Source organism: Lynx canadensis, chromosome F1, assembly GCF_007474595.2.
Source record: "Lynx canadensis isolate LIC74 chromosome F1, mLynCan4.pri.v2, whole genome shotgun sequence".
Classification (NCBI taxonomy): Eukaryota; Metazoa; Chordata; class Mammalia; order Carnivora; family Felidae; genus Lynx; species Lynx canadensis.
Window position 1 is genome coordinate 24,425,551 of NC_044319.2, and position 21,631 is coordinate 24,447,181.

At 47.5% G+C, this 21,631-nt stretch overlaps 1 protein-coding gene and 1 long non-coding RNA gene across 2 annotated transcripts in view; both read left to right on the forward strand.

The window, feature by feature from the left end:
• Nucleotides 1-7,083: 7,083 nt before the first annotated feature.
• Nucleotides 7,084-21,631, forward strand: part of NCF2 (neutrophil cytosolic factor 2) — a 33,504-nt gene continuing 18,956 nt past the window's right edge. Inside the window, exons 1-3 of the mRNA XM_030302274.2 lie at nucleotides 7,084-7,450; nucleotides 9,425-9,507; nucleotides 17,371-17,479. Of these exons, the coding sequence (XP_030158134.1) occupies nucleotides 7,277-7,450; nucleotides 9,425-9,507; nucleotides 17,371-17,479 (366 nt within the window). The 5' untranslated portion in view covers nucleotides 7,084-7,276. The remainder of the gene's footprint in view (nucleotides 7,451-9,424; nucleotides 9,508-17,370; nucleotides 17,480-21,631) is intronic.
• Nucleotides 14,003-16,044, forward strand: LOC115504982. Its single transcript, XR_003965871.1, has 2 exons — nucleotides 14,003-14,678; nucleotides 14,940-16,044. It is a non-coding gene; the product is annotated as an uncharacterized LOC115504982 (long non-coding RNA).

A 21,631-nucleotide genomic window follows, 5' to 3' on the forward strand; every position in this document is an offset into this window, starting at 1 on the left:
TCTCTATCAAAAAATAAACATTAAAAACATTTTTTAAAAAAGAAAATAGATAATGTAATAAGGAATGCTTATGTTTTGGAATTTGATTATATATACTATAGGAATTCAGAAAAAAAAAAAAAATGAAAACTGCCAGGACTAACTTAGGTCAGGGAAAGCTTCATGTAGGACAAGAATCTAAGCTGGGCCTTTAAGAATGGCAGGATTCATATGTGCAGAAAAAAGTCAAAGAACAATTTTATAGTGAGGATCCAATGTATTTACTTGTTCAACTCAGGGTTCAGAATTTCAATTAGTATGTGTTCATTCACTAATTCATTCATCAAACTTTTACTCATTGCCTACTTAAGGAGGTGCTGAATATTATGTGTAAAAGGGTACAAAGATGAAAATCATTCTTATCTCTAGTGTGCTTAATGTGAAGTTTCTTTAAAAGAGTAGGCAGGGGGGGGCGCCTGGGTGGCGCAGTCGGTTAAGCGTCCGACTTCAGCCAGGTCACGATCTCGCGGTCCGTGGGTTCGAGCCCCGCGTCAGGCTCTGGGCTGATGGCTCGGAGCCTGGAGCCTGTTTCCGATTCTGTGTCTCCCTCTCTCTCTGCCCCTCCCCCGTTCATGCTCTGTCTCTCTCTGTCCCAAAAATAAATAAAAACGTTGAAAAAAAAATTAAAAAAAAAAAAAAAAAAAAGAGTAGGCAGGGGCGCCTGAGTGGCTCAGTCAGTTAAGCGTCTGACTTCGGCTCAGGTCATGATCTCACGGTTTGTGGGTTCAAGCCCTGCGTCGGGCTCTGTGCTGACAGTTCAGAGACTGGAGCCTGCTTCGGATTCGTGTCTCCCTCTCTCTCTGACCCTCCCCTGCTCGCACTCTGTCTCTCTCTCTCTCTCTCAGAAATAAATAAACATTAAAAAAATTAAAATAAATAAATAAAGAGTAGGCATTATACATGCCCTTATTTTGATGATAGGATGGATATATGTAACCAACCAAACTAAATTATTACAGTGACTTTAAAAGCACCTTCCACAGCATGGTATTTAGCATATATTTTAAGAATCTACCATGTGATAGTTACAAAAGATAGAGTGAAAAAATCAGACGTAGGTCCTGTGCTCCTAGAGCTTACAATCTGGTTGGAAGGCAGCCATTTAAACAAGAAATTACAATCATGCATGGTTTAATAAAGACAGAAGAGGTAGAGAATAACTAACCTAGCTGGTGAGTCAGGTAAGAAGACTGGCACTCTAAGATGATCCTCAGTGACCCCTTCTCTTGTGTAACTCCCTCCCCTTGAGTGGGCAGGATCTGTGACTTGCTTCTAACTCAAAGAATATGTCAAAGGTGAAGGGATTTTGAAGAGCTAATTAATATTCCCAAATAGCTGACTTTAAATTGATCAAAAGAGATAGCAAGAGAGAAAAAGACCCACGGACTACTGAGCCTGTCCAAGGAAGATGGAAACTGCATCCCTGGCTTTGTGGCTAGATTATACTTAGTGGATAAGTGCTATGGGGAGAAGACACAGGATCGAAAAGGCCAATTACATTCAGTTGGGCCTGTCCTAATCAGACAGGGAGGTCTAGTGGTCAGAGACTCAACGAAGTAGAGATTCTCTTTCCATTTCTGCCTTGAAGAAGTAAGTGTCATGTGTTCCATAGCTGCAATCCTGCTAATAACATGAGGGAGTTTAGAAGAAGACCCTTCTCCAGTCAAGTCTTCAGATGATAATGCAGCCCAGCCCACACCCCAATCTCAGCTTTGTAAGGCCCTATACAGAGGACCCAGCTAAGTCATGGTCACATTCCACATCCATGAAAACTCCACACCCCCATGGGGAAAACACACAGGGTAAATGTGTGTTATTTTAAGCTGCTAAATTTGTGATACTTTATTATGCAACAATAGAAAACTCATATGATGGTAGATTAGATAGGACATATTATGATGTGTTCCTGGAGAAAGAAAACTTTTCACACTGAGGCTTTCAACTAGCATTTCTAAACAATGGGACCCATGCTGGATTTTCTGTATGCTCCCTGTGAAATCCAGGCCAAGTTTATATATAATAGATGAGGTCTCCCTGCCCACTACCTGAGGGTTTCCTGTGTGGAACTCAATGTAAATATTCACTTGCTGTTAGAGTTGAGGTCATAGAAAGAATATGTTTTTCCCTACTGTTATGATTGTACCTCACTTTATACAAGTAAGATGACACTGACAAACTCTATAAAATTATATTTTTCAAATAGGATTCAATTTTTTTAGTTTTTGATTCATTTGCCCAATTAGCCAAAGTCTATATAGCACCTGCCACTGGCCTAGATCTATACTAAATGTGAACAGAGATGAAGGAAAATCGAGACATGGTTCTACCCTTTGAAGAGCTTGAGAGAGTCTGATGTAGTTTTTAAAAAGTTAAAGAACAATTAAACACTAAATGCTAAAAGTGGGGATCAGGAGGTAACTGCTGAGTGACAAGGAATAATGGAAATAATAAGTTCGATTTCCCAGGATTCTCCCTCAGAGAGAAAGGAAAACACTGGGAATGTTCTTACCTTCCAGCTGAATGCAAGCATGCAACATGAGTTTTGTGACCTGTTAGCCACTGAGACGTAAACGCTGCTTATTCAGAATGTTGGAGTAATTTCAAAGGTACTGAGCTGCAACTTTGTTATCCAAACTATGTCTCAGCAAAATTTATTCAAGAAATAATGTTTGCTGAACACTTACTATATCGAGTAGGTATATCCTATATGCTAGGAATGCGAATACAGTGCTATATCTGTCAGAATGTGTTGTTGTTGTTGTTGTTGTTTTTAAAGTTTTTACTTAAGTAATCTAGACACCCAACGTAGGGCTTAAACTCACAACCCTGAGATCACAAGCCACTCGCTCCTCTGACTAAGCCAGCCAGGCTCCCCTCTGTCAAAATATTTTAAACTAACAGAAAACCCCATTAAAATGGCTCACACAACAAATATATTTATTATCTCGCCAAACAAGAAGTCCTGAGGTGGGTCAGCTCTAGGATGGATTAATTTAGGAACTCACTAACATCATTAAAAATCCAGTTTTTTATTTTAGTTTTCCATCCTCCTTTCCTTAAGACTTTGGCTTGAACCATCTTAGCTGGCTCTCCTCATGGTGACAAGAAAGCTGCCACTGTTCTAGGGACATCTTCACAACACTGTCTAGGGAAGAAACAGCTACTGTTTCTTCCCATGCGTCTTTCACTAATGGGGAAAAAAATCTCTCTCCCAGAAATCCTTAGCCGACTTCCCCTGATGTCTTATTAACCAGAATTAAATCTCAGGCCTGTGTCTAAACCAGTCAGAACCCACTCCCTGGGGCAGCACCGGGGGTTTATCTTCCCTGGAGCACATGGCCTCAGGAGAGTAGAGACTTGAACAAAAGTGGGGTTCTACCAAATAGAGGAAGGGGAATGAAGAGTGGCTGAGAAGGCCATCTCCTAACAGTATCAATAACTTGTAATTAAGGACAGTAGTAATGACAGTCTCTGCAAGGGCCACAGAATCAGTCTCACAGACAATATGCAGTTACAAACTGGGACAAACACTGACGAGGGGCACCTGGCTGGCTCAGTTGGTAGAGCAGGCGACTCTTGATCTCAGGGTCGTGAGTTCAGGCCCCGTGTTGGGTGTAGAGCTTCCTTAAGAAACAAATAAACAGGGGCACCTGGGTGGTTCAGTTGGTTAAGCGTCTGACAGCTCAGGTCATGATCTCATGGTTTGCGGGGTTGAGCCTCACATCGGGCTCTGTGCTGACAGCTCAGAGCCTGGAGCCTGCTTTGGATTCTGTGCCTCCCTCTCTCTCTGCCCCTCCCCAGATCATGCTTGCTCTCTCTCTCTCTTCCTCTCTCTCAAAAATAAATACAAATATTTAAAAAATGTAACAAAAAACAAAAACAAAAACAAAAAAGTACCATGATCAGAGAGAACCGATGGCTGGGAGACACAGTAGGGTGACCACAGAGAGGTCACAGTCAAGAAGGGCCATTCAGAGGACATGAAAGATGAGTAGAAACGAGCAGGTAGAGAGCTGGGGGAAGAACATTGCAGGCAGACGGAACAGGTCTGTCTCTTTCGAGAACACGGGAAGGAGATGGGACTGGGAGAGGGGACTGGCAGGGGAAAATGGCACAGAAAGAGCATGGGGCAGCAGGCAGGGGGTCCTCTCTGCAGCAGGAAGAGTATGGATTGTGTTCTAAGAGCGATGTAAAGGCACTTGAAGGTTTCAACACAGGGGCACGATGTGATCTGACTTGTCTTTTATAACACCAATCTGGCTGCAGTGTGGAGAATGGATGGAGGGGATGAGGAGAGGTGAGGAGTGACAGAGGCTCTGCAACAGGAGGGATGGCGAGAATGTGGACAGAGTTGAGTATGAACAGTATTTCTGGTGCTCTGGGTATACAAGGATGGGGCTGTCCCGGGACTGCCCCCTGGAGGTGTACGGTCTGTGTGAGGGGCCAAGATGCAGGTGCACACACATAACTCTTCTCTGGGGGGAGAGTGATTAAGTGTCACATGGGAGAAGGTGAGATCACAGTTTGCGGGCTTCGGGGGAGCCTGATTATTTCCAGGTGGCTTCTGAAGGCAAGTGATCTTTGAGCAGGCGCTATGCAAGGTGGGTCTGAAGGTACAGACATGAGATGAAGCGGCTTGGGCCAAAGCAAAGAGGCAGGAAATGCAGACCTAGAGGGACAGAAACAAGTGGGAGAGTTTGTAGGGCTTTGTGAAGGCACAGTCCGGAAAATAAGGCTAGAAAAGTCATGGAGGTCAGCTTAAGGGGAATTCTGTGTGGCAGGTGAGGATAATAAAATAAAAAAATAAGGAACAACAACAAAAAAGTTTAAATAAAATCTAGCTTAGCTACAAAACCACTTGGTTTTCAGGGCTCCTGAGTGACTCGGTCGGTTGAGTGTCCAGTTTTGGCTCAGGTCACGATCTCACACTTCATGAGTTTGAGCCCCAGGTTGGGTTCTGTGCTGACAGCTCAGAGTCTGGAGCCTGCTTCCGATTCTGTCTTCCCCTCTCTGCCTCTCTCTCTCTCTCTCTCTCTCTCTCTCTCTCAACCCCTCTCTCAAAAATAAATAAACATTAAAAAAATTTTTTTTAACGACTTGGTTTTCCTAGTAATAATCAACATACATGCTAATCAAGTTTTGATTATTCACTGGTTGGAGTCACAGTATCTCCTTCCAGTATCACTGCCACCTGCCAGTCATTTGCCAATGATTTCTAACTTCCTTTTAAGATATCCCTTCATCATTTAATTGAGCATTGGTTCTGGGGGTCCTGGCATGAGAAGCCATGGCCCAGCTCGCAGGCGTTGAGCAGATGCAGAAATAAATTGCAACAAATACAGCCTAAGTGTTAGGGACGAGGTGGTACAAAGGAGGGGAGGGGCGCCTGGGCGGTTCAGTCGGCAAAGCGTCCAACTTTGGCTCAGGTCATGATCTGCAGCCCCGAGTAGGCTCTGTGCTGACAGTTCGGAGCCTGGAGCCTGCTTTGGATTCTGTGTCTCCCTGTCTCTTTGGCTCTCCCTGCTCACACTCTATCTCTGTCTCTCTTAAAAATAAATAAACATTAAAAGAAATTCAAAGTAAGGGAAAATTCTCTCTACTACCTGAATTGTGCGGCGAGATCTCAGAGAAGTGGGACGTTTAACTGGGCTTTTCCAGGCAAAGGAGTGAGGTGGGAAGGGCTTCCAAACACAGGGGATGCTCCATACAGACACACGCACACCTTCTAGATTCTCAGTCGGTCCTGCAAGCCCTATGGAAGGTACATTTTTAAAGTTTGTTTTCGGGCTGTTTGGGGAAGGTTACTGATAACCTGTGAGTTCTTTTGGTTACTACAGAACAATAGTTGATCCTCGTAAACATGCATTTGAACCAATGTTAACAAGAAGTCAGGATTGAGCAAGTAAAATTAGTTATACTCTCTGCTCCCAATTACTCTCCAGGGAGGTTTCATTGATCCTTCCTTTTCCAGGACAGCAAGGAAAGGAATCTTAAACCCGTTTTTGTGGAGACTAGGAACGCATTAGTTATCAACGAGACTCCTCCTATCTTCAGTTTTTCACAGAGGGATGAAAGAATTCATAATTCACTGTCATATCTGGCTCCTAATTTTGGGGGAGGGACAGAGAGAGAGAGAGAGAGAGAGAGAGACAGAGAGACAGAGGATCCTGATCAGGCTCCTCACTTGTCAACACACAGCCCAATGTGGGGCTTGAACTCACAAACCAGGAGATCATGACCTTCATGACCGGAGCCGAAGTCGGACACTTAACTGACTGATCCGGCTCCTTGTTGTTTCTTGTTTTTTGATTTTATTATCCTCACCTGCCACACAGAATTCCTCCTTTGTGGGAGATTGATCCCCTCTGAGCTTCCTACGAGTTCATAACAGTTATCTGGGATCCAGGTGGACACCCAAGACCGTCCTGTCTCGGTAATTTGTTAATTGCTTGTTTTCGCTCAAGATCAGAAACAAATCTATCCAGACAGTCTATGAGGTTGTGAGAAAGTGAGCAAGGAATTCATTTAGGACTGAAGAGAACTATCCTATCATCCAACACCCTCAATTTTTTAAGTTTTTAAAAATATATTATTTATTTTGAGAGAGAGAGAGAGAGAGAGAACCAGTTGGGGAGGGGCAGAGAGAGGCAGGGACAAAGAATCTGAAGCGGGCTCTGTGCTGACAGCAGAGAGCCCGACAAGGGGCTTTAACCCGTGAACTGTGAGATTATGACCTGAGCTGAAATCAAAGACTTAAAAGACTGAGCCATCCAGGCACCCCCAACACCCTCATTTAACAACAATATGGAAATGGAGGCCCAAGCAGGTGCATCCACCTGTCGAGGTTGCCCTGAGCCTGGGGACAGAGACCTGACCAGAAGCTGCCCTGAAGCAAGGGGTGGAAGAGAGAAACCAGCTGGGAGACAGAGCAGAAGCATTTTGGGGAAGTGACCCATGGCAGGCAGTATCTGATGTACTTCCTCTCCTCCACACTCCGCCCCCACTTGCCCTCCCTCTCTCTTTCCTTTTCTCTCACGTTAGGATTGTGCGTCAGTTGCCAAAAGGTGGGGACATTTCCTGAACCTTTGCAACACTGAGAGGTTGTCTTCAGGGAGCACATTCTGAGCACCGTAACAGGGAAGCGAGGGTCTGGGAGCGGCCCCGCTGAGGGAAACACCAGCTTGCCCTCTCCCTGTCCCCTGGCAGCCCCCCCAAGCCCCCTGGCCTGCGCCTGACCATGTCCCTGGCTGAGGCCATCAGCCTCTGGAATGAAGGGGTGCTGGCAGCTGACAAGAAGGATTGGAAGGGAGCCCTGGACGCCTTCACTGCAGTCCAGGACCCCCACTCCAGGATTTGCTTCAACATCGGCTGCATGCACACAATCCTGGAAAACATGCCCGAGGCAGAGAAGGTGAGTGGAGGCCCCTCTCCCCTCTCGCCAGGGCCTCCTCTGTGCCCTGTAATTAGTGGTTCTCAATCCCGGCTGCGCTTTAGAGCTTTAGAAACCTCTCGGGAGCTTTGAAAGAGCAAGAGCTGCACAGGCCCCACCCCCGGGGATCTTGATTGAATTGGCCTGGGGAGGGGCCTGCGCAGCGTTAGTTTTTAAAAGCTCCCCAGGTGGTTCTATTGGGCTCTGGGCTGGGGACCACTCGCTGTGGATTTTGCTCTCCTTTCTTGTCCGTCTATTAAATTCAAATCGCTCTGGAGTCATTCTTTAACACCTTTATGAAGACTCCCCTGGTTTTGTTTCCTTCTCTGAACTCCTGCTGGCCACAAGATCTCCACCTCACTGCTTCACACCCGGTTAGAAAGCCTAGAAAGCCCCTTCGTGCGCCTGAGCTTTGCCAGCCTTGCGATCAAGAGGAGGGACTTAAGAAACATAGATTTCCTCTCAAGTGACAATTTTCATTAATTTTCCACTTTTTGGGGGGCTTCTGAGGCTGCCAGAAGGAAATCATACTGTGATTGATGAATGATGTCTGCCGAGGGCATGCTTGTGGGTGTCCTGGCATCTTTTTCAAATGTTTTTTTCTCTTTCATATTCCCTAGTGTAGGGTTGAGCATTCTCAGTGATCACTCTTTGGGTTCGTCAGGGTAAGCTGGAGAGGGTCTGGAATTTGGAAGCAGAAGATCCAGGTTCGATCGCCGGCTCTGCCTCTCTCTAGACCTTGGTCTCTGGCAAGTCACGTAGACTCCTGACTCTCAGTTTCCTGAGAGGGACAAAGATGAGGATTAGGTGAGGCAGCAACTATTCAATTCTGTGTCGCTTCACGCCACCGTGTAAATGCTGTTTTCCCCGTTTATGGCCAGTCTTGGCAAGGGCGTATGGACAGACTCCCCAGCACCCTTAGAGCCAGAGCTCCTCCCACAGCCATCCTGGCCGTGACTGTGACCAGCCAGTGGGCAAAGGGAGAGGCATGAAGACACTTGGAATACCCACACAGCCTGACAAGTTCATGTCAGGCCTAAGGGGGGCAGATGGGAGCAGAGGCGAGGACCTCACATCTGGCCAGGGGAGGACCTCAGTCCCCACCTCCTCTCAGAGGCTGAGTGAACAGCACCCCAGATTCCGGGGGCTGCTGGAGACAAAAGAGCACATTGTCGGGGGAGAGGCTGGCTGAGCACAGCAGCCAGTCTGGGCACAGCTATGCCAGCGGGGGCTGTTTGCTCCCGCCTCGGCGGAGGGGCTCCTTGGTGAGGCTGTGCAGGGGTCGCCGGTCACCTCCCTACTGGCTCACTGCCAGGCCTTCCTCTCGCTGCATAGATGCGTCCTCCAGTTCTTCAGCTTCTGGGCCCCTCATTCTCCGTGCCTTTACTTGGTTTCCTGCTTCCGTCCTTAATACTGGCATTTTACATGCATTCTTGTTATTCTTTTGATTTCATAATTTTTATTTACTAAATAAGTATAATACTTTATATAAAAGCATTTTAATTGTTTTCGTATCTAATTGTCAGTAATCTTGAAATTCACTCAGTAATCTTGAAATTCAGATACTAACATCTCCTTTAAAAAAATTTTTTTGACGTTTTTTAATTTTATTTTTGAGAGACAGAGATTGATAGAGCATGAGCCGGGGAGGGGCAGAGGGAGAGAGGGAGACACAGAATCCGAAGCAGGCTCCAGGCTCTGAGCTGTCAGCACAGAGCCTGACACGGGGCTCGAACTCACGACCGCAAGATCACGACCTGACCCGAAGTGGGAGGCTTAACCGACTGAGCCACCCAGGCGCCCCTAACATCTCCATTTTACAGAGGTATCTGACCTCTTGTCACCTTCAAGCTCCGGACCATTCTCATGACCCTTCTTGCCTCTCCCTTTGGGCTCATCTCACATTCCTCACCGCCTGAGTCCTTGGCCACCTACAGATCCTTTCTCTCTCCACAGGCCTTCACCAGAAGCATTAACCGAGACAAGCACTTGGCAGTGGCCTACTTCCAAAGAGGGATGCTCTATTACCGGATAGAGAAGTAAGTGGTTTGTGTTGCACAAGCTGGGGAAGTTTGCAGAGAAGCCCAGGCAGGGTCTTGGTGCTGCTGGGCTTGGTGTTTGTGAAGTATCTTTCCAGCTTCTGTTGGGAAGTGTGACTGGAACTTCTCTGGCAGTTATGCAAAAGTCAGCATGAGGCAGAAGCCCTCCCCAGGGAAAGAGGGAGGGAACAGAAGCCTGCCTCCCAGTTATAAATCTGCTGTGTCTTAGCGCACAACGAGCCTACGTAACGTAGGCCTTCCATTCAGCGGGTGTGATGCCGCACCAGCATCCCTGATGGGTCATAGCTTGGGCAGTGCTGGTGGCAAATATTTTGGCCATCAAGGGAATACCCGTGATGGTCTACTACTAGGAGGAGGTATTGAGTTATCACACAATGAGGATTATCATGAGACCACATCAAGGCCCTCCTGCATTTCCACAGAATGTGTTTACAAAAGCCTGGTTTAATCCATTCAATGAAATACAGTTTGGCCCCCAAAATGACAATGCAAACTATTAACATATGTATAAGGATATACTAATACAGATAAATAAGTAGCTTATATATTAATATGGGGAAAAGTTCACAGTAGACGTTAAATTTTAAAACAGAGAGTTCAATATGTATAACACAATTCCATTTCTGTTTCACAGAATGGTCTGGAAGGCCATAGGCCAAAACATTGGCAGTAGTTCTTTCTGGGTTGGTGACATTTTAGGGATTTCTATTGTCTTCTATCAGCCTATCTGTATTTCTCCTGTTTATAGTCAACACAAAATCATTAGTAAAACACTACATAAATGCAAAATGAAAGCTAATCTCAATTCCCACTCCTCACCTCCCAATACCCCCAAAACAGACATACAAATAGCAAAGGAAAAATATCCTAAGCATCAATTTAAAATGTCTTAGGGGATGGCAAATCTCCCTTTGTAGACATTGTTCTATTAATGGGCACAAGTTCTAGGGAAGGAGAGTTTGGCTCAGCCTAAGGAAGAACTTTCAAACAGTGAAAATGGTGAGGTCATGGTGTGGGTGGTGTGGTGTGGGTGTGTGTGTGTGTGTGTGTGTGTGTGTGAGAGAGAGAGAGAGAGAGAGAGAGAGAGAGAGAGAGAGAGAGAGAGAGAGAGAGGATCCTCAGCAGGTGAGGCAGGGCAAAGGGGAAATAGCAGAGAACATCCAGGTATTGGGGAATGGCTGGGCTCTCATCCTGGGCAATCTTGAAAGGCTTGGATCGTAGGATCTATCAGAAACAGAGCCTAGAAAGCTGCTGTGCTCAGCTGTTGCTAGGGGCAACCATTAGAGGCTCAGAGGACTTCCAAGATGTAGATACAATTACCTGAATGAGGAAGGGCTGGAGTGAAGTCTTCCCGGAAGAAAAACCACAGACACAGAGGCTATCTAGGGAGAGAAAGCCTGGGATTGAAGGAAGATATATACAAGAATTTACCTTTTGGTGGCGTCCTGCCTGTCTCCCTTCTTATTTTCTCTCCTTATTTTCCTTGTCCCCCCCACTCCCTCATCCCTATGTTCTCCAGATGGATGGAATGAGCAGGGAGGCTTGAGCACAAATCCTCCAGTTAGTCTGAAATCTCAAAAGACGAACTCTAAGGCCATCCTTTAATTAGCTCTAACAGCCTATAATGAGGGGAGACAACTGGCAATGAGGGAAGGCTCCCAGAAGAAATTTCTACGCAAAAATGCCCAGAAGTCCCAGAAAGGCTTGGATTTTGAGTGAAGCAGAGATCTTAGAAAGATATAGGAATGAGACCTAGGATTCAATTAGTCTATGATTGATAATAGTTAAGTCTGAGAGAAAAAAAAATCTACCAAACTTTATCATCAATTCAGCGACTATCTACTGAGGAAATAATATAAATAAGCCACTATTCTGGACTTCTGAGCTGTCTCTTCTGCTCGATCCATAGGCATTAGTGTCCCCACCTCCCAAGGCTCTGCCCTTGACACTTTCCCTTCTTATCACAATAGCAATGGTTGCCAAATGGCAAAATTTATGGGCTATCTTTCCAGAAAAGCACGTACAAGCACATACATACTTCTACATAAAATTTCAGGGGGTTCTGTGTCCCCTAAAAATCCGTACATGAACCGTTAGGAATCTCACCCTTTCCCACAGCCTTGACCTCCACCTGTAGCCAGCCAGCTGCTAAATCTCTACCTGGAATCAACCCAGCATGTCTCTTTTCCCAAACCTTGTCAAGTTGACCTCTCAAATGTCTCTTAAACCCACCCATTTTTCTCCATCAGGTTTAGACCCTCATTTTCACCAGGACTGTTGCAATCACTTCCAAACTGGTTTCTCATCCCTTAGTTTTGTCTTACTTATTCCAGAGTGATCTTTAAAAAATAAATGTGATCTGCTTAAGAACTTCCAGCGGGGGGCAACTAGGTGGCTCAGTTAGTTGAGTGTCTACGACTCTTGGTTTGGGCTCACGTCATGATCCCAGGGTCAGGGTCATGAGATCAAGTGCTGTGTCAGGTTCCACGCAGAGCATGGTCTGCTTAAGATTCTTTCTCTCTCCCTCTGCCCCTCGCCTGTGTGCACACGTGCTCGCTTTCTATCAATAATTTAAAAAAGAACTTCCAGTGGATTCTAGTGCTAAAGGATAAAGTTCCTTGGCCTGCTTCCGTGTGGTCCCACAGCTGCCCACCCACTCACTCACCCTGCAAGCATTCTCCCGAGTCTTCTCGACCACTACGGCAGTAACCACTCTCTTCTGTGCCTTTTTCTTTTTTTTCTTTCTTTCTTTTCTTTTGTTTTTTTTTTTACCTTTTTTAAAGTTTATTTATTTTTTGAGAGAGAGAGAGAGAGCACATGGGGGAGGGACAGAGAGAGAGAGAGTAGGGTGGGAGAGAGAATCCCAGGCAGGCTCCCCACTGTCAACATAGAGCCTGATGCAGAGCTCAGACCCACAAACTGTAAGATCATGACCTGAGCTGAAACCAAGAGCTGGATGCTTAAACTACTGAGCCACCCAGGTGCCCCTCTTCTGTGTCTTTTAAAATAACATCTGTGGGGGTACTGACTCTTGGTTTTGGCTCAGGTCACGATCCTGAGGTTTGTGGGTTCGAGCCCCACATTGGCCTCTGTGCTGAGAGTGCAGAGCCTGCTTGGGATTCTCTCTCTCTCCCTCTGTCTGCCCCTCCCCTGCTCACTCTCCCTCTCTCTCTCTGAAAATAAATAAATTTTTAAAAAAAGAAGAAGAAATAACATCGGTGACAGATATTGGCTTATATATTTATCTCCTTCACTACTCTTTGAGTTTCTCAAGAGAAATCTTTAGTTATTCACACTTGTATTCCCGTGTCTAATATAGTAGTTAATAAATGTTTATGGAATTAATTAAAAGCAAGCAAAATATACCCTCTGCTTTAAGGAACTTAAAAATTAAAAGGGAGAAAGAGGTCACAAACACTAATACCTATAACACAAGGCAGAAAGGGGAAAGTGCTAGAAGAGATTATTTTGAAATGAGTGCCATGGCAGATGGAAAAGATGCTCAATGTCGCTCCTCATCAGGGAAATACAAATCAAAACCACACTCAGATATCACCTCACGCCAGTCAGAGTGGCCAAAATGAACAAATCAGGAGACTATAGATGCTGGAGAGGATGTGAAGAAACGGGAACCCTCTTGCACTGTTGGCGGGAATGCAAACTGGTGCAGCCGCTCTGGAAAACAGTGTGGAGGTTTCTCAAAAAATTAAAAATAGACCTACCCTATGACCCAGCAGTAGCACTGCTAGGAATTTACCCAAGGGATACAGGAGTACTGATGCATAGGGGCACTTGTACCCCAATGTTTATAGCAGCACTCTCAACAATAGCCAAATTGTGGAAAGAGCCTAAATGTCCATCAACTGATGAATGGATAAAGAATTGTGGTTTATTTTTTTTTAATTTTTAAAAATTTTTTTTTAATTTTTTTTAAGGTTTATTTATTTTTGAGACAGAGAGAGACAGAGTATGAATGGGGGAGGGTCAGAGAGAGGGATACACAGAATCTGAAATAGGCTCCAGGCTCTGAGCTGTCAGCACAGAGCCCGACGCGGGGCTCGAACTCACAGACCGTGAGATCATGACCTGGGCTGAAGTCGGCGGCTTAACCAACTGAGCCACCCAGGCACCCCAAGAAATTGTGGTTTATATACACAATGGAGTACTACTATGTGGCAATGAGAAAGAATGAAATACGGCCCTTTGTAGCAACATGGATGGAACTGGAGAGTGTTATGCTAAGTGAAATAAGCCATACAGAGAAAGATACCATATGTTTTCACTCCTATGTGGATCCTGAGAAACTTAACAGAAACCCATGGGGGAGGGGAAGGAAAAAAAAAAAGAAGAGGTTAGAGGGGGAGAGAGCCAAAACATAAGAGACTCTTAAAAACTGAGAACAAACTGAGGGTTGATGGGGGGTGGGAGGAAGGGGAGGGTGGGTGATGGGTATTGAGGAGGGCACCTGTTGGGGTGAGCACTGGGTGTTGTACGGAAACCAATTTGACAATAAATTTCATATATTAAAAAAAAAAATGAAATGAGTGCCATGGGGTCCAGGAAAATGACTTCTTAATGAGTAGGTTAGGAATTCTTCCAGATTACAATGGGACTTGTGTAGGGTGACAGTGTTATGCGTGCTTCTTTCTCTCCGTTTCCCCCACTTTTACCTGTTGTTGCATGGCTCTCCCATCATTATGAAATTGCAGAGAACGAAGTTTGAGTGTGTGTCCAAGAAGGCAGGCGGTGCCTCAGTGCTGACCAGGACCTTGTCCAACCCAGCCTTCTCCTTTGGAAGGGGAAGGAGCTCTAAGTTGCAGTTCGGACCCTGAGCCTTATGAATCTTAGGGCTGTGATAGGAACGGCGAACACTTTAGACGGAGCTGGCCCACAGACGCAGCACAACAGAGCCTCCCCCTGCATGGAGGTGTCTCACATTTTGACTTCAGCTTGCTAGAATTCTCCAGCATTCTGGATACAAGTGCCGGAGCTGCAGAATCCTGGGCTGCCTGGGCACTGGTGGCACGGGAACAATCAGGAACGTCAGTGGTCCCTGAGAAACCTGTACAGGGAGTACTGCAAAAATGAGGATTGTAAACCCTCTCAGGCTCAGAGCTGGTGAAAAGCCACTCGAGGTTGCTGCTGTGCTGGTGAGCCCTCCCTGGGGGGGGGGGGGGGGGGCTCTGGGTCCAGGGCAGCCCTCTCTGGGTGGGTTTGGAGAAAGCCGTCCCACCTGGCCCAGCAGAACCCGCAGGAAGCTGCCAGCACCTTGGCCTCCTAGGGGACGCTGTGGGTGCAGCAGGCAGTTAGGGCGATGCTTTGAAACCAGACATTTTTAGCACAAAGTGAGCACTTTGAGTAATCTGTCAGCTCTTTCTCTCTCTCCCTCCCACCGGGACCCGGATCTTTAGAACCTGTCGGACTGGACGGGAGAATTCTGAGGGCCGTGTGGAGCTCGTTCACTACCAGGTAGACACAGGCAGTGTTACGTCACAGCTGAAACCCACCTGCGCGGCCAGCTGGCCAGGGAGGAAGGCACAGGTGTAGGTGAACGCTGGCAGCGCTCCAAGCATGCCCTCTGGGGCCCTTCCGCTACCTCACACACAGGCGCCTGGCACGGTGGAAAGTGCCTGTGCCCAAGGACCAGGACACCTGCGTTTCCGCCTGCCCTTCTTCTGGGCTCCGTGAATCCGAGCCAGTCACCCAGTCTCCCAGCTTAGAAAGAAGAAACAGGGATGCCCGTTCCCTCCCCCTTCTCCGCAACGTCTCCAAGAACATAGAAACGACCTGACCTGGCGTGCTTCCTGCTTCTGAAGGAGTGGCTGTGCGCTTTTAACGGGTTTTACCATCATCTGTGTGAACACAGCAAGGATGTGAGAGAGAAAGCCATTCTCCTGGCTCAGATGCAGCCTTTCTTCCATTACTCCTATAGACACTGCCGCTGTGGGAGTTACTTCAAAGCAAGGGTGACAGAATGTCTAGCTTCTGCCCCCGCCACCCGGGGCTCACGCAGCTTAGGCCTGTCAGGCCAGCCCGTCCTCCCGGTCAGCCCTGAAGCCCGCTGAGGTCACGGTTCCAGCTGCTACAGCCGTGGGGTTTTACCTCCGGATAATACCTCATTCGCCGTACCGTGTTCAGCACATAATAATGGATGGGTGTATGAATTTAATTGCCAGAATTTTAGAGCTAAAATAATTAATAATAATAGCAGTAAACCTGCTGTGTGTGCCAAGCATGATCCTGAGCACATCTCACTTCGTTCCCACAACAACCCTGGGAGGCACATGCTACAATTATTCTCTGTGAAGAGGAGCAAACAGACTCAGACAAATTCAACAACTTTCTCTCCATCACCAGATCATAAGCGGCAGAGCTAGGACTCAGGTCCAAGTGGTTTTGACTCCAGAAATTAGATCTTGGACCACATCCTGGGAACTTCCTCCTATTATATGCTCCTCGAATACAATATGCTCCTATACACAATACACTCATGTTATTTTTAAGTATTTAAAAAAATTTTTAAGTTCATTCATTCATTTTGAGAGAGAGAGAAAGCACAAGAGGGGGAGGGGCAGAGAGAGAGGGGGAGAGAGAAAATGCCAAGCAGGTTCTGAGTATGGAGCCTGATGTGGGGCTCAAACCCATAAACCGTGAGATCTTGACCTGAGCTGAAGTCAGAGGCTTAACAGACTGAGCCACCCAGGTGCCCCTGTGCTCGTATTATTGGTGCAGAACCTGAGACCAGGGAAGTACTTTGCCAAGGTCTCCCGGTTAATAGCAGAACTGATGGGCCTGGTCCTGCGCTCGTGGCCCCTGTCCTGGGGTGCCTGCCCTACACCACACGACCAGACCGTGACCTGATTCCAGGCTTGCCTCCAAGGGCAGCTGCTCACGGCAGCTCCAGGTCAGACAGTGGCCTCAGCACTGTTGTTTCTGTTGCCCACAACCAGCCAGGGAAATTTGTTCCTGCCGGGCCAGGGCGCTTAGGGAGGTGGGGACGGCTTGATTTTCGTGCCTCCCACCCCCTGCCGCCCAGCAAGGGCTGCCTCTCACTGGGGCCTCTGCGGAGGTCAGGGGCAGGCCAAGGAGACCTGGTCTGGGTCCTGCCCACATTGAGGAAGGCACTGTTGACGTGGTCAGCCCCGTTCTCTGTCGCAAATCCAGCGACAGCAGCCCGTACACCTTGAGCCAGTGAACACGGAGCCAATGCAACAAAGCCAAAGGGCAGTGCCAGGAGCAGCATTAGAAAAGCCATCTGGCTTAATTGGTGGTTTCTTTCTTCTGTTTTCCAAAGTGTGTGGGGAGGGCAGCGGCCGGGGGAGACTAAGAAGGCCGCAAAACCAAGAGCTAAGTTGGACTCCAAAGAAGCTGAAGGAGAAAGTTCCGGGAAGGAGGATGATGTCCTGGGCCGTGGAAGGGGGTCCCCGGGAGATGTGCCTGGCCTGACGGTGGGGAGCGGGAGGGAGTGGTGCTCCAAATCAGCTCCGGAGACTCAGGGGCTGCGAGGGTGAGGGCTCCGCTGGGAAGTGACAAGCTGCTTGTCAGAAAGGTGGGAGTTGAATGCAGTTAACAGAGAAGAAAATCCCTGTGGCTTCCTGAGACTGTGGGTTGGGGGAGGGGACAGGGGTGCTGGCATGCACACGCCACGGGGCGCCACTCACACTGAGCACTAGGAGATACTGGGGCTCGGGCTTGGCAAAGAACTAGAGCAGGCCAAAAGGGACCAGCAAGCCTTTTTGTCCCAGTGAGATGGGTCAGGAAAGGGAGGAGGCAGACACCCATCCTGTCCCACATTTGCTCCTCTGTGCCCTGGACTGTGTTTCCTCTCTCTCTGTCCTGCAGATATGATTCAGCTATCAAAGACCTTAAAGAGGCCTTGACTCAGCTTCGAGGGAATCAGCTGATAGACTACAAGATTCTGGGGCTGCAGTTCAAGCTGTTTGCCTGCGAGGTAAGGAGGAAGGGCCCAGCCTGGGCAGGAGTGCACGGTGGCTGAGGGACAGCAGACAGTTCTGATCCACAGCGATCTGCTGAAACCCCTGGGGGCTTGGAAAAGCCTCCTGTGCCTCGGGACTCCGATTTCCCCTTAAGAAAAGACCCGGATTGGGGCATCTGGGGTGCTCAGTGGGTTAAGTGTCTGACTTCAGCTCAGGTCATGATCTCATGGTTTGCAGGTTTGAGCCCCTGAGTCGGGCTCTGTGCTGACAGCTCAGAGCCCGGAGCCTGCTTCGGATTCTGTGTCTCCCTCTCTCTCTGCCCCTCCCCACTCACACTCTGGTCTCTCTCTCAAAAACAAAATAAACATTAAAAAAAAAACAAGTAGAAGAAGAAAGAAAGAAAAGCCTCGGATTGATACCTTCAGGCTCATCCTGGAGTCTCTGGTTATTGAAGCATGCATTTTCTTAACGAGGCTCAAAGGACCGTGCAGAAATGAGCCTGCTGGGCTCTCTGAAGGGAGGCTGGACCCGAGTGTGCTGGCCTGTGAAAGTATTCATAATAATTTTCATAATTCAGGTTGACAAGCTATTTGCTTAGCATTATACTAACAAATCCAAAATCATGGGTTTGCTATCCACGCAGGACCTGCCGTAACCTCGCTCTGTTCCCAAGTTACAGACCACGCTCTTTGCTATTAATGGTTCAGGCCTCATGTACTTGGTCGATACCCAGAGAAAGAGTGAGGATAATTTGGCACACATCTGTCCTCCCTGGTTCAAAGAACAGCTCAAAGCACAAATTGAGGGAAGGTTTCCATAGAAGGAGAACTTATTTTCTGTGTTACCAGAAGGGAGAAACATCACTGGCTCTGACTTCACAGCCTCGTGTGCTTTCTCCAACCAACCCTCCCCACCCCCCTCCTAAACTCCAAATACACAGCACCAGCTTTAAAACCTAAAATCCCTGCACTTATCAGATCTTTATTTAGAAGAATTGCTGATAAAAAAAAATCCCCTTGCTTTAGTCTCTTAGGAGAAGCCAAGCGTTCTCAGGGTTGCTCGGGGCTAATAATAGAGGCCACAGCTGCCCAGGCCCCTGGGGACATGTGCCCCCATCCTGCCCTGCAGCAGGCTAACAGCTTCTCATAGTCTTGGAAAACGAGGCTTTGGAAATTTCAGAGAACTGGTTCGCATTCAGCCAGCTTCTAGAGTCAGGTTTCTGAACCAGGCCACTACTGATGCCTTGGGGCAGGTACTGCTTTGTTGTAGGGGACTGTCCTGGGCACTGGGGTTGGTTTAGCAGTACACTAGCCTCTAGCCATCAGATCCCAGTAGCCCCACCCCTCCCGGCCACAGGACAACCTAAAATATCTCTAGACATTTCTAATCACCACCCCCCCCCCCAAACCCCTGCCCAGGGAGAACCACTTGTACAGATTAAACGGTTGGAAGACCAAGTGGCTCTAGAAAAAGGGATCATAAAACATTGGCATCAAAGCAGAATTCTATGGGAGGAATGTTCCCCTGTAATTGGAGCTGAAATGACCAAGGGGCAGGAAATACTGGCTGTGGGGGCTTCTTTGCAGGTGAAGCTGGAGTTTTCAGGGTCTAAGGCCCTTATTTATGCCACAGGGGACCGTCCTGTCATTTTCCTACCTATAAGGCCACCCCTTCTCTTCCCACCAGGGTAGAATCCTGGCTTCTGCAAAATCACACCATTCTTTTTGAAGAGTCTCAGGTTTTTCCAGTCATGGAGTGACAAAAACCTGTTGTGGGAAAAGGTCTTAAGAAGAAGGTCGCAGAGAGCCAAATAGGAATTTTTAAGCAGACTTGAGTTCTCCTTTCTTCCTGCGCACATGGCCAGCACTGGGCTGGGCCAATCGAGCGTGCATGAAGGCAACAGTTCATGGAGGCTGAGAAATAGCCTGGGAAGGGAATCTAAATCTTTGCTTCTGGGCTTACTCCTGGTCCCATCACCCCGCACCAGCCACTAACTCCATGGAAACACAATCCTGCCACCCGTCTGTACTTGCCTTGATAAACCGTTCTTTTTATCTGGATGAGGCCCTGCACCAAATTGGGGATGTGGGTGGCAGACTGTTACAGAGAGGAAGTACATTGGTTATCCATTGATGAATACCAAATTGCTCTGAAATGCAGTGGCTTGAAACAATACCATTTATTATCTCTCAATTTCTGGGGTTAGGAATCCAAGAGTGGTGTAGCTGGATGGTTCTGGCTCAGAGGCTCTCAAGAGGTTGCAGTCAAGATGTTGGCCAACACTGCCATCATCTGAAAGCTTGACTGGGGCCCAAGGGTCTACCTTCTAAGCTGATTTATGTGTCTAGCAAGTTAGTGTTACTTGTCGGTAGGAGGCCTCAGGTCTTTGCTCATGAAACTCTCCATCACACTGTCTGAGTCTTGTCAGAACATGGCAGCTGGCTTCCCCCAGAGAAAGAAGTGATCCGAGAGAAATTAATATGGAGGGTCAATGTCTTTTATAACATAGCTTCAAATGCCACACCCCCTCGTTCCATAATATCCTATTGGCTATACATGTCAGCTACATTGGTTGTGGGAGGAAACAAGAGGGTGAGGGCCAAGAAGTGAGAATCACTGGGGGCCATCTTGGAAGCTGGCTACCATTAAAAGCAAAGACTTTGGAATCAGGTAGATAGGGATCAAATCCCAGCCCAACACTTACTCATTGTACAATTTTAGGTTAAGTTATATGTCATTTCTGAGCCTCAGGCTCCTTATCATCTGTAAAGAAGGACTGAGTACTTACCTCATCCACATTCATTAATAAACCCATGTATTTTTGTACACATTTCTAGTGCCTGCTAGTGTTGGGCATAGAGGTCCAGTGGTCCACAAGACAAGGTGTTAGCACCGGGGAGCTCATGGTCATGTGTAATCTGAGGTGGTGAGGTGGGGACAAGAGAATTGCAGTGGAAAAACTATAGACGCACAGAAGTGAGGCCACAGCTCATATGGTGGTTTGTGTGGCTTAGAGATAATGTAGACAAAAAGGCCCACAATGGGTGGTCAGTAGGTGGCATCAGTGATGATGATGATGATGATGGCAAGGAGAATGACAGTGACACTGCCTCCAACAGGCAGCACCGATTTCCAGGAGCACAAAGTCCTTCCTAGTTTTAGCCTCTGATTATAAACACAAAGAATCCCCGGATGGCATCAGTCTGCAAAACTCAGCCCTGTGGTCTTCCCCTAAAGCATGCAGGCATTGTTACTTTCCCTGAGAAGGCAGGCAGGACTTGGGGGGATGAAAGCCCTCCTTTGCTCAGCCTTCCATCAAGCCCCAACATAGCACAGCAAACAGTAGTCATAGTAGGAGTAAATGTTTGTCGAATACCCACCATGCGCCAAGCAATTGCAGCAGCGCTTTCTATAAATTATTCATTTATTTCTTACAACAGTCTGGAAGCAGCCACAGTCACTGTCACCAATTTACAGTGAAGCTGAGGCCACATACCAGAAACAGCCCTGGGGTACCTGTGCCCTTAACCCCTGCACCTCACTGCCTCTACATGTTAGAGAAGGCCAGCCAACGCCTCTCTGCTAGGCCTCAGTTGACCAACCGTACCTCTGCTCTGAGGCTCTGGCAAACCACCTCCACCCCACCCGGGGCATCAGGCTGTGACTCTTATAACTGACATCCTAACAAAGCTCCTGCCTGCTCAGCTCATTCTCCACACATGGTGTCGGGTACCGTAAGACCTTGCTGCACCTCCCTGAAAATGAAGGAAAGTTAACCCGCTTTATTAGTTGCCATCTTGATCTTCTTCCGCTCCCTGTTGCTTTTCCAACTTTGCTTGAGGGTCTTTTCCCTTCATTTGTCAAGTGGTTGTGTTATCTTGCTGATGCATCCAAAAAAGATTTGATCGTGTGCGTAAGTTGAAGGCATAATAATAAAACAAACACTCTTGAACCTACCACCCAACTCAAGACCTGGGAAATCATGATTATTGGTGAATGTGTTGTTCCCGCTTGTCCCCAGTAAAGCGCTGCCTGGGGTTTGTGCTGAGTCTCTTTCCAGCTCTACTGCACTTTTGTCCATGGAGTTTCCTCCTGCCCCGATGACTATACCACAGTCTTGTTCTGTTTCAGGCAGGGTTCTGCTGGTGCCGGTGCCGGATGCACCT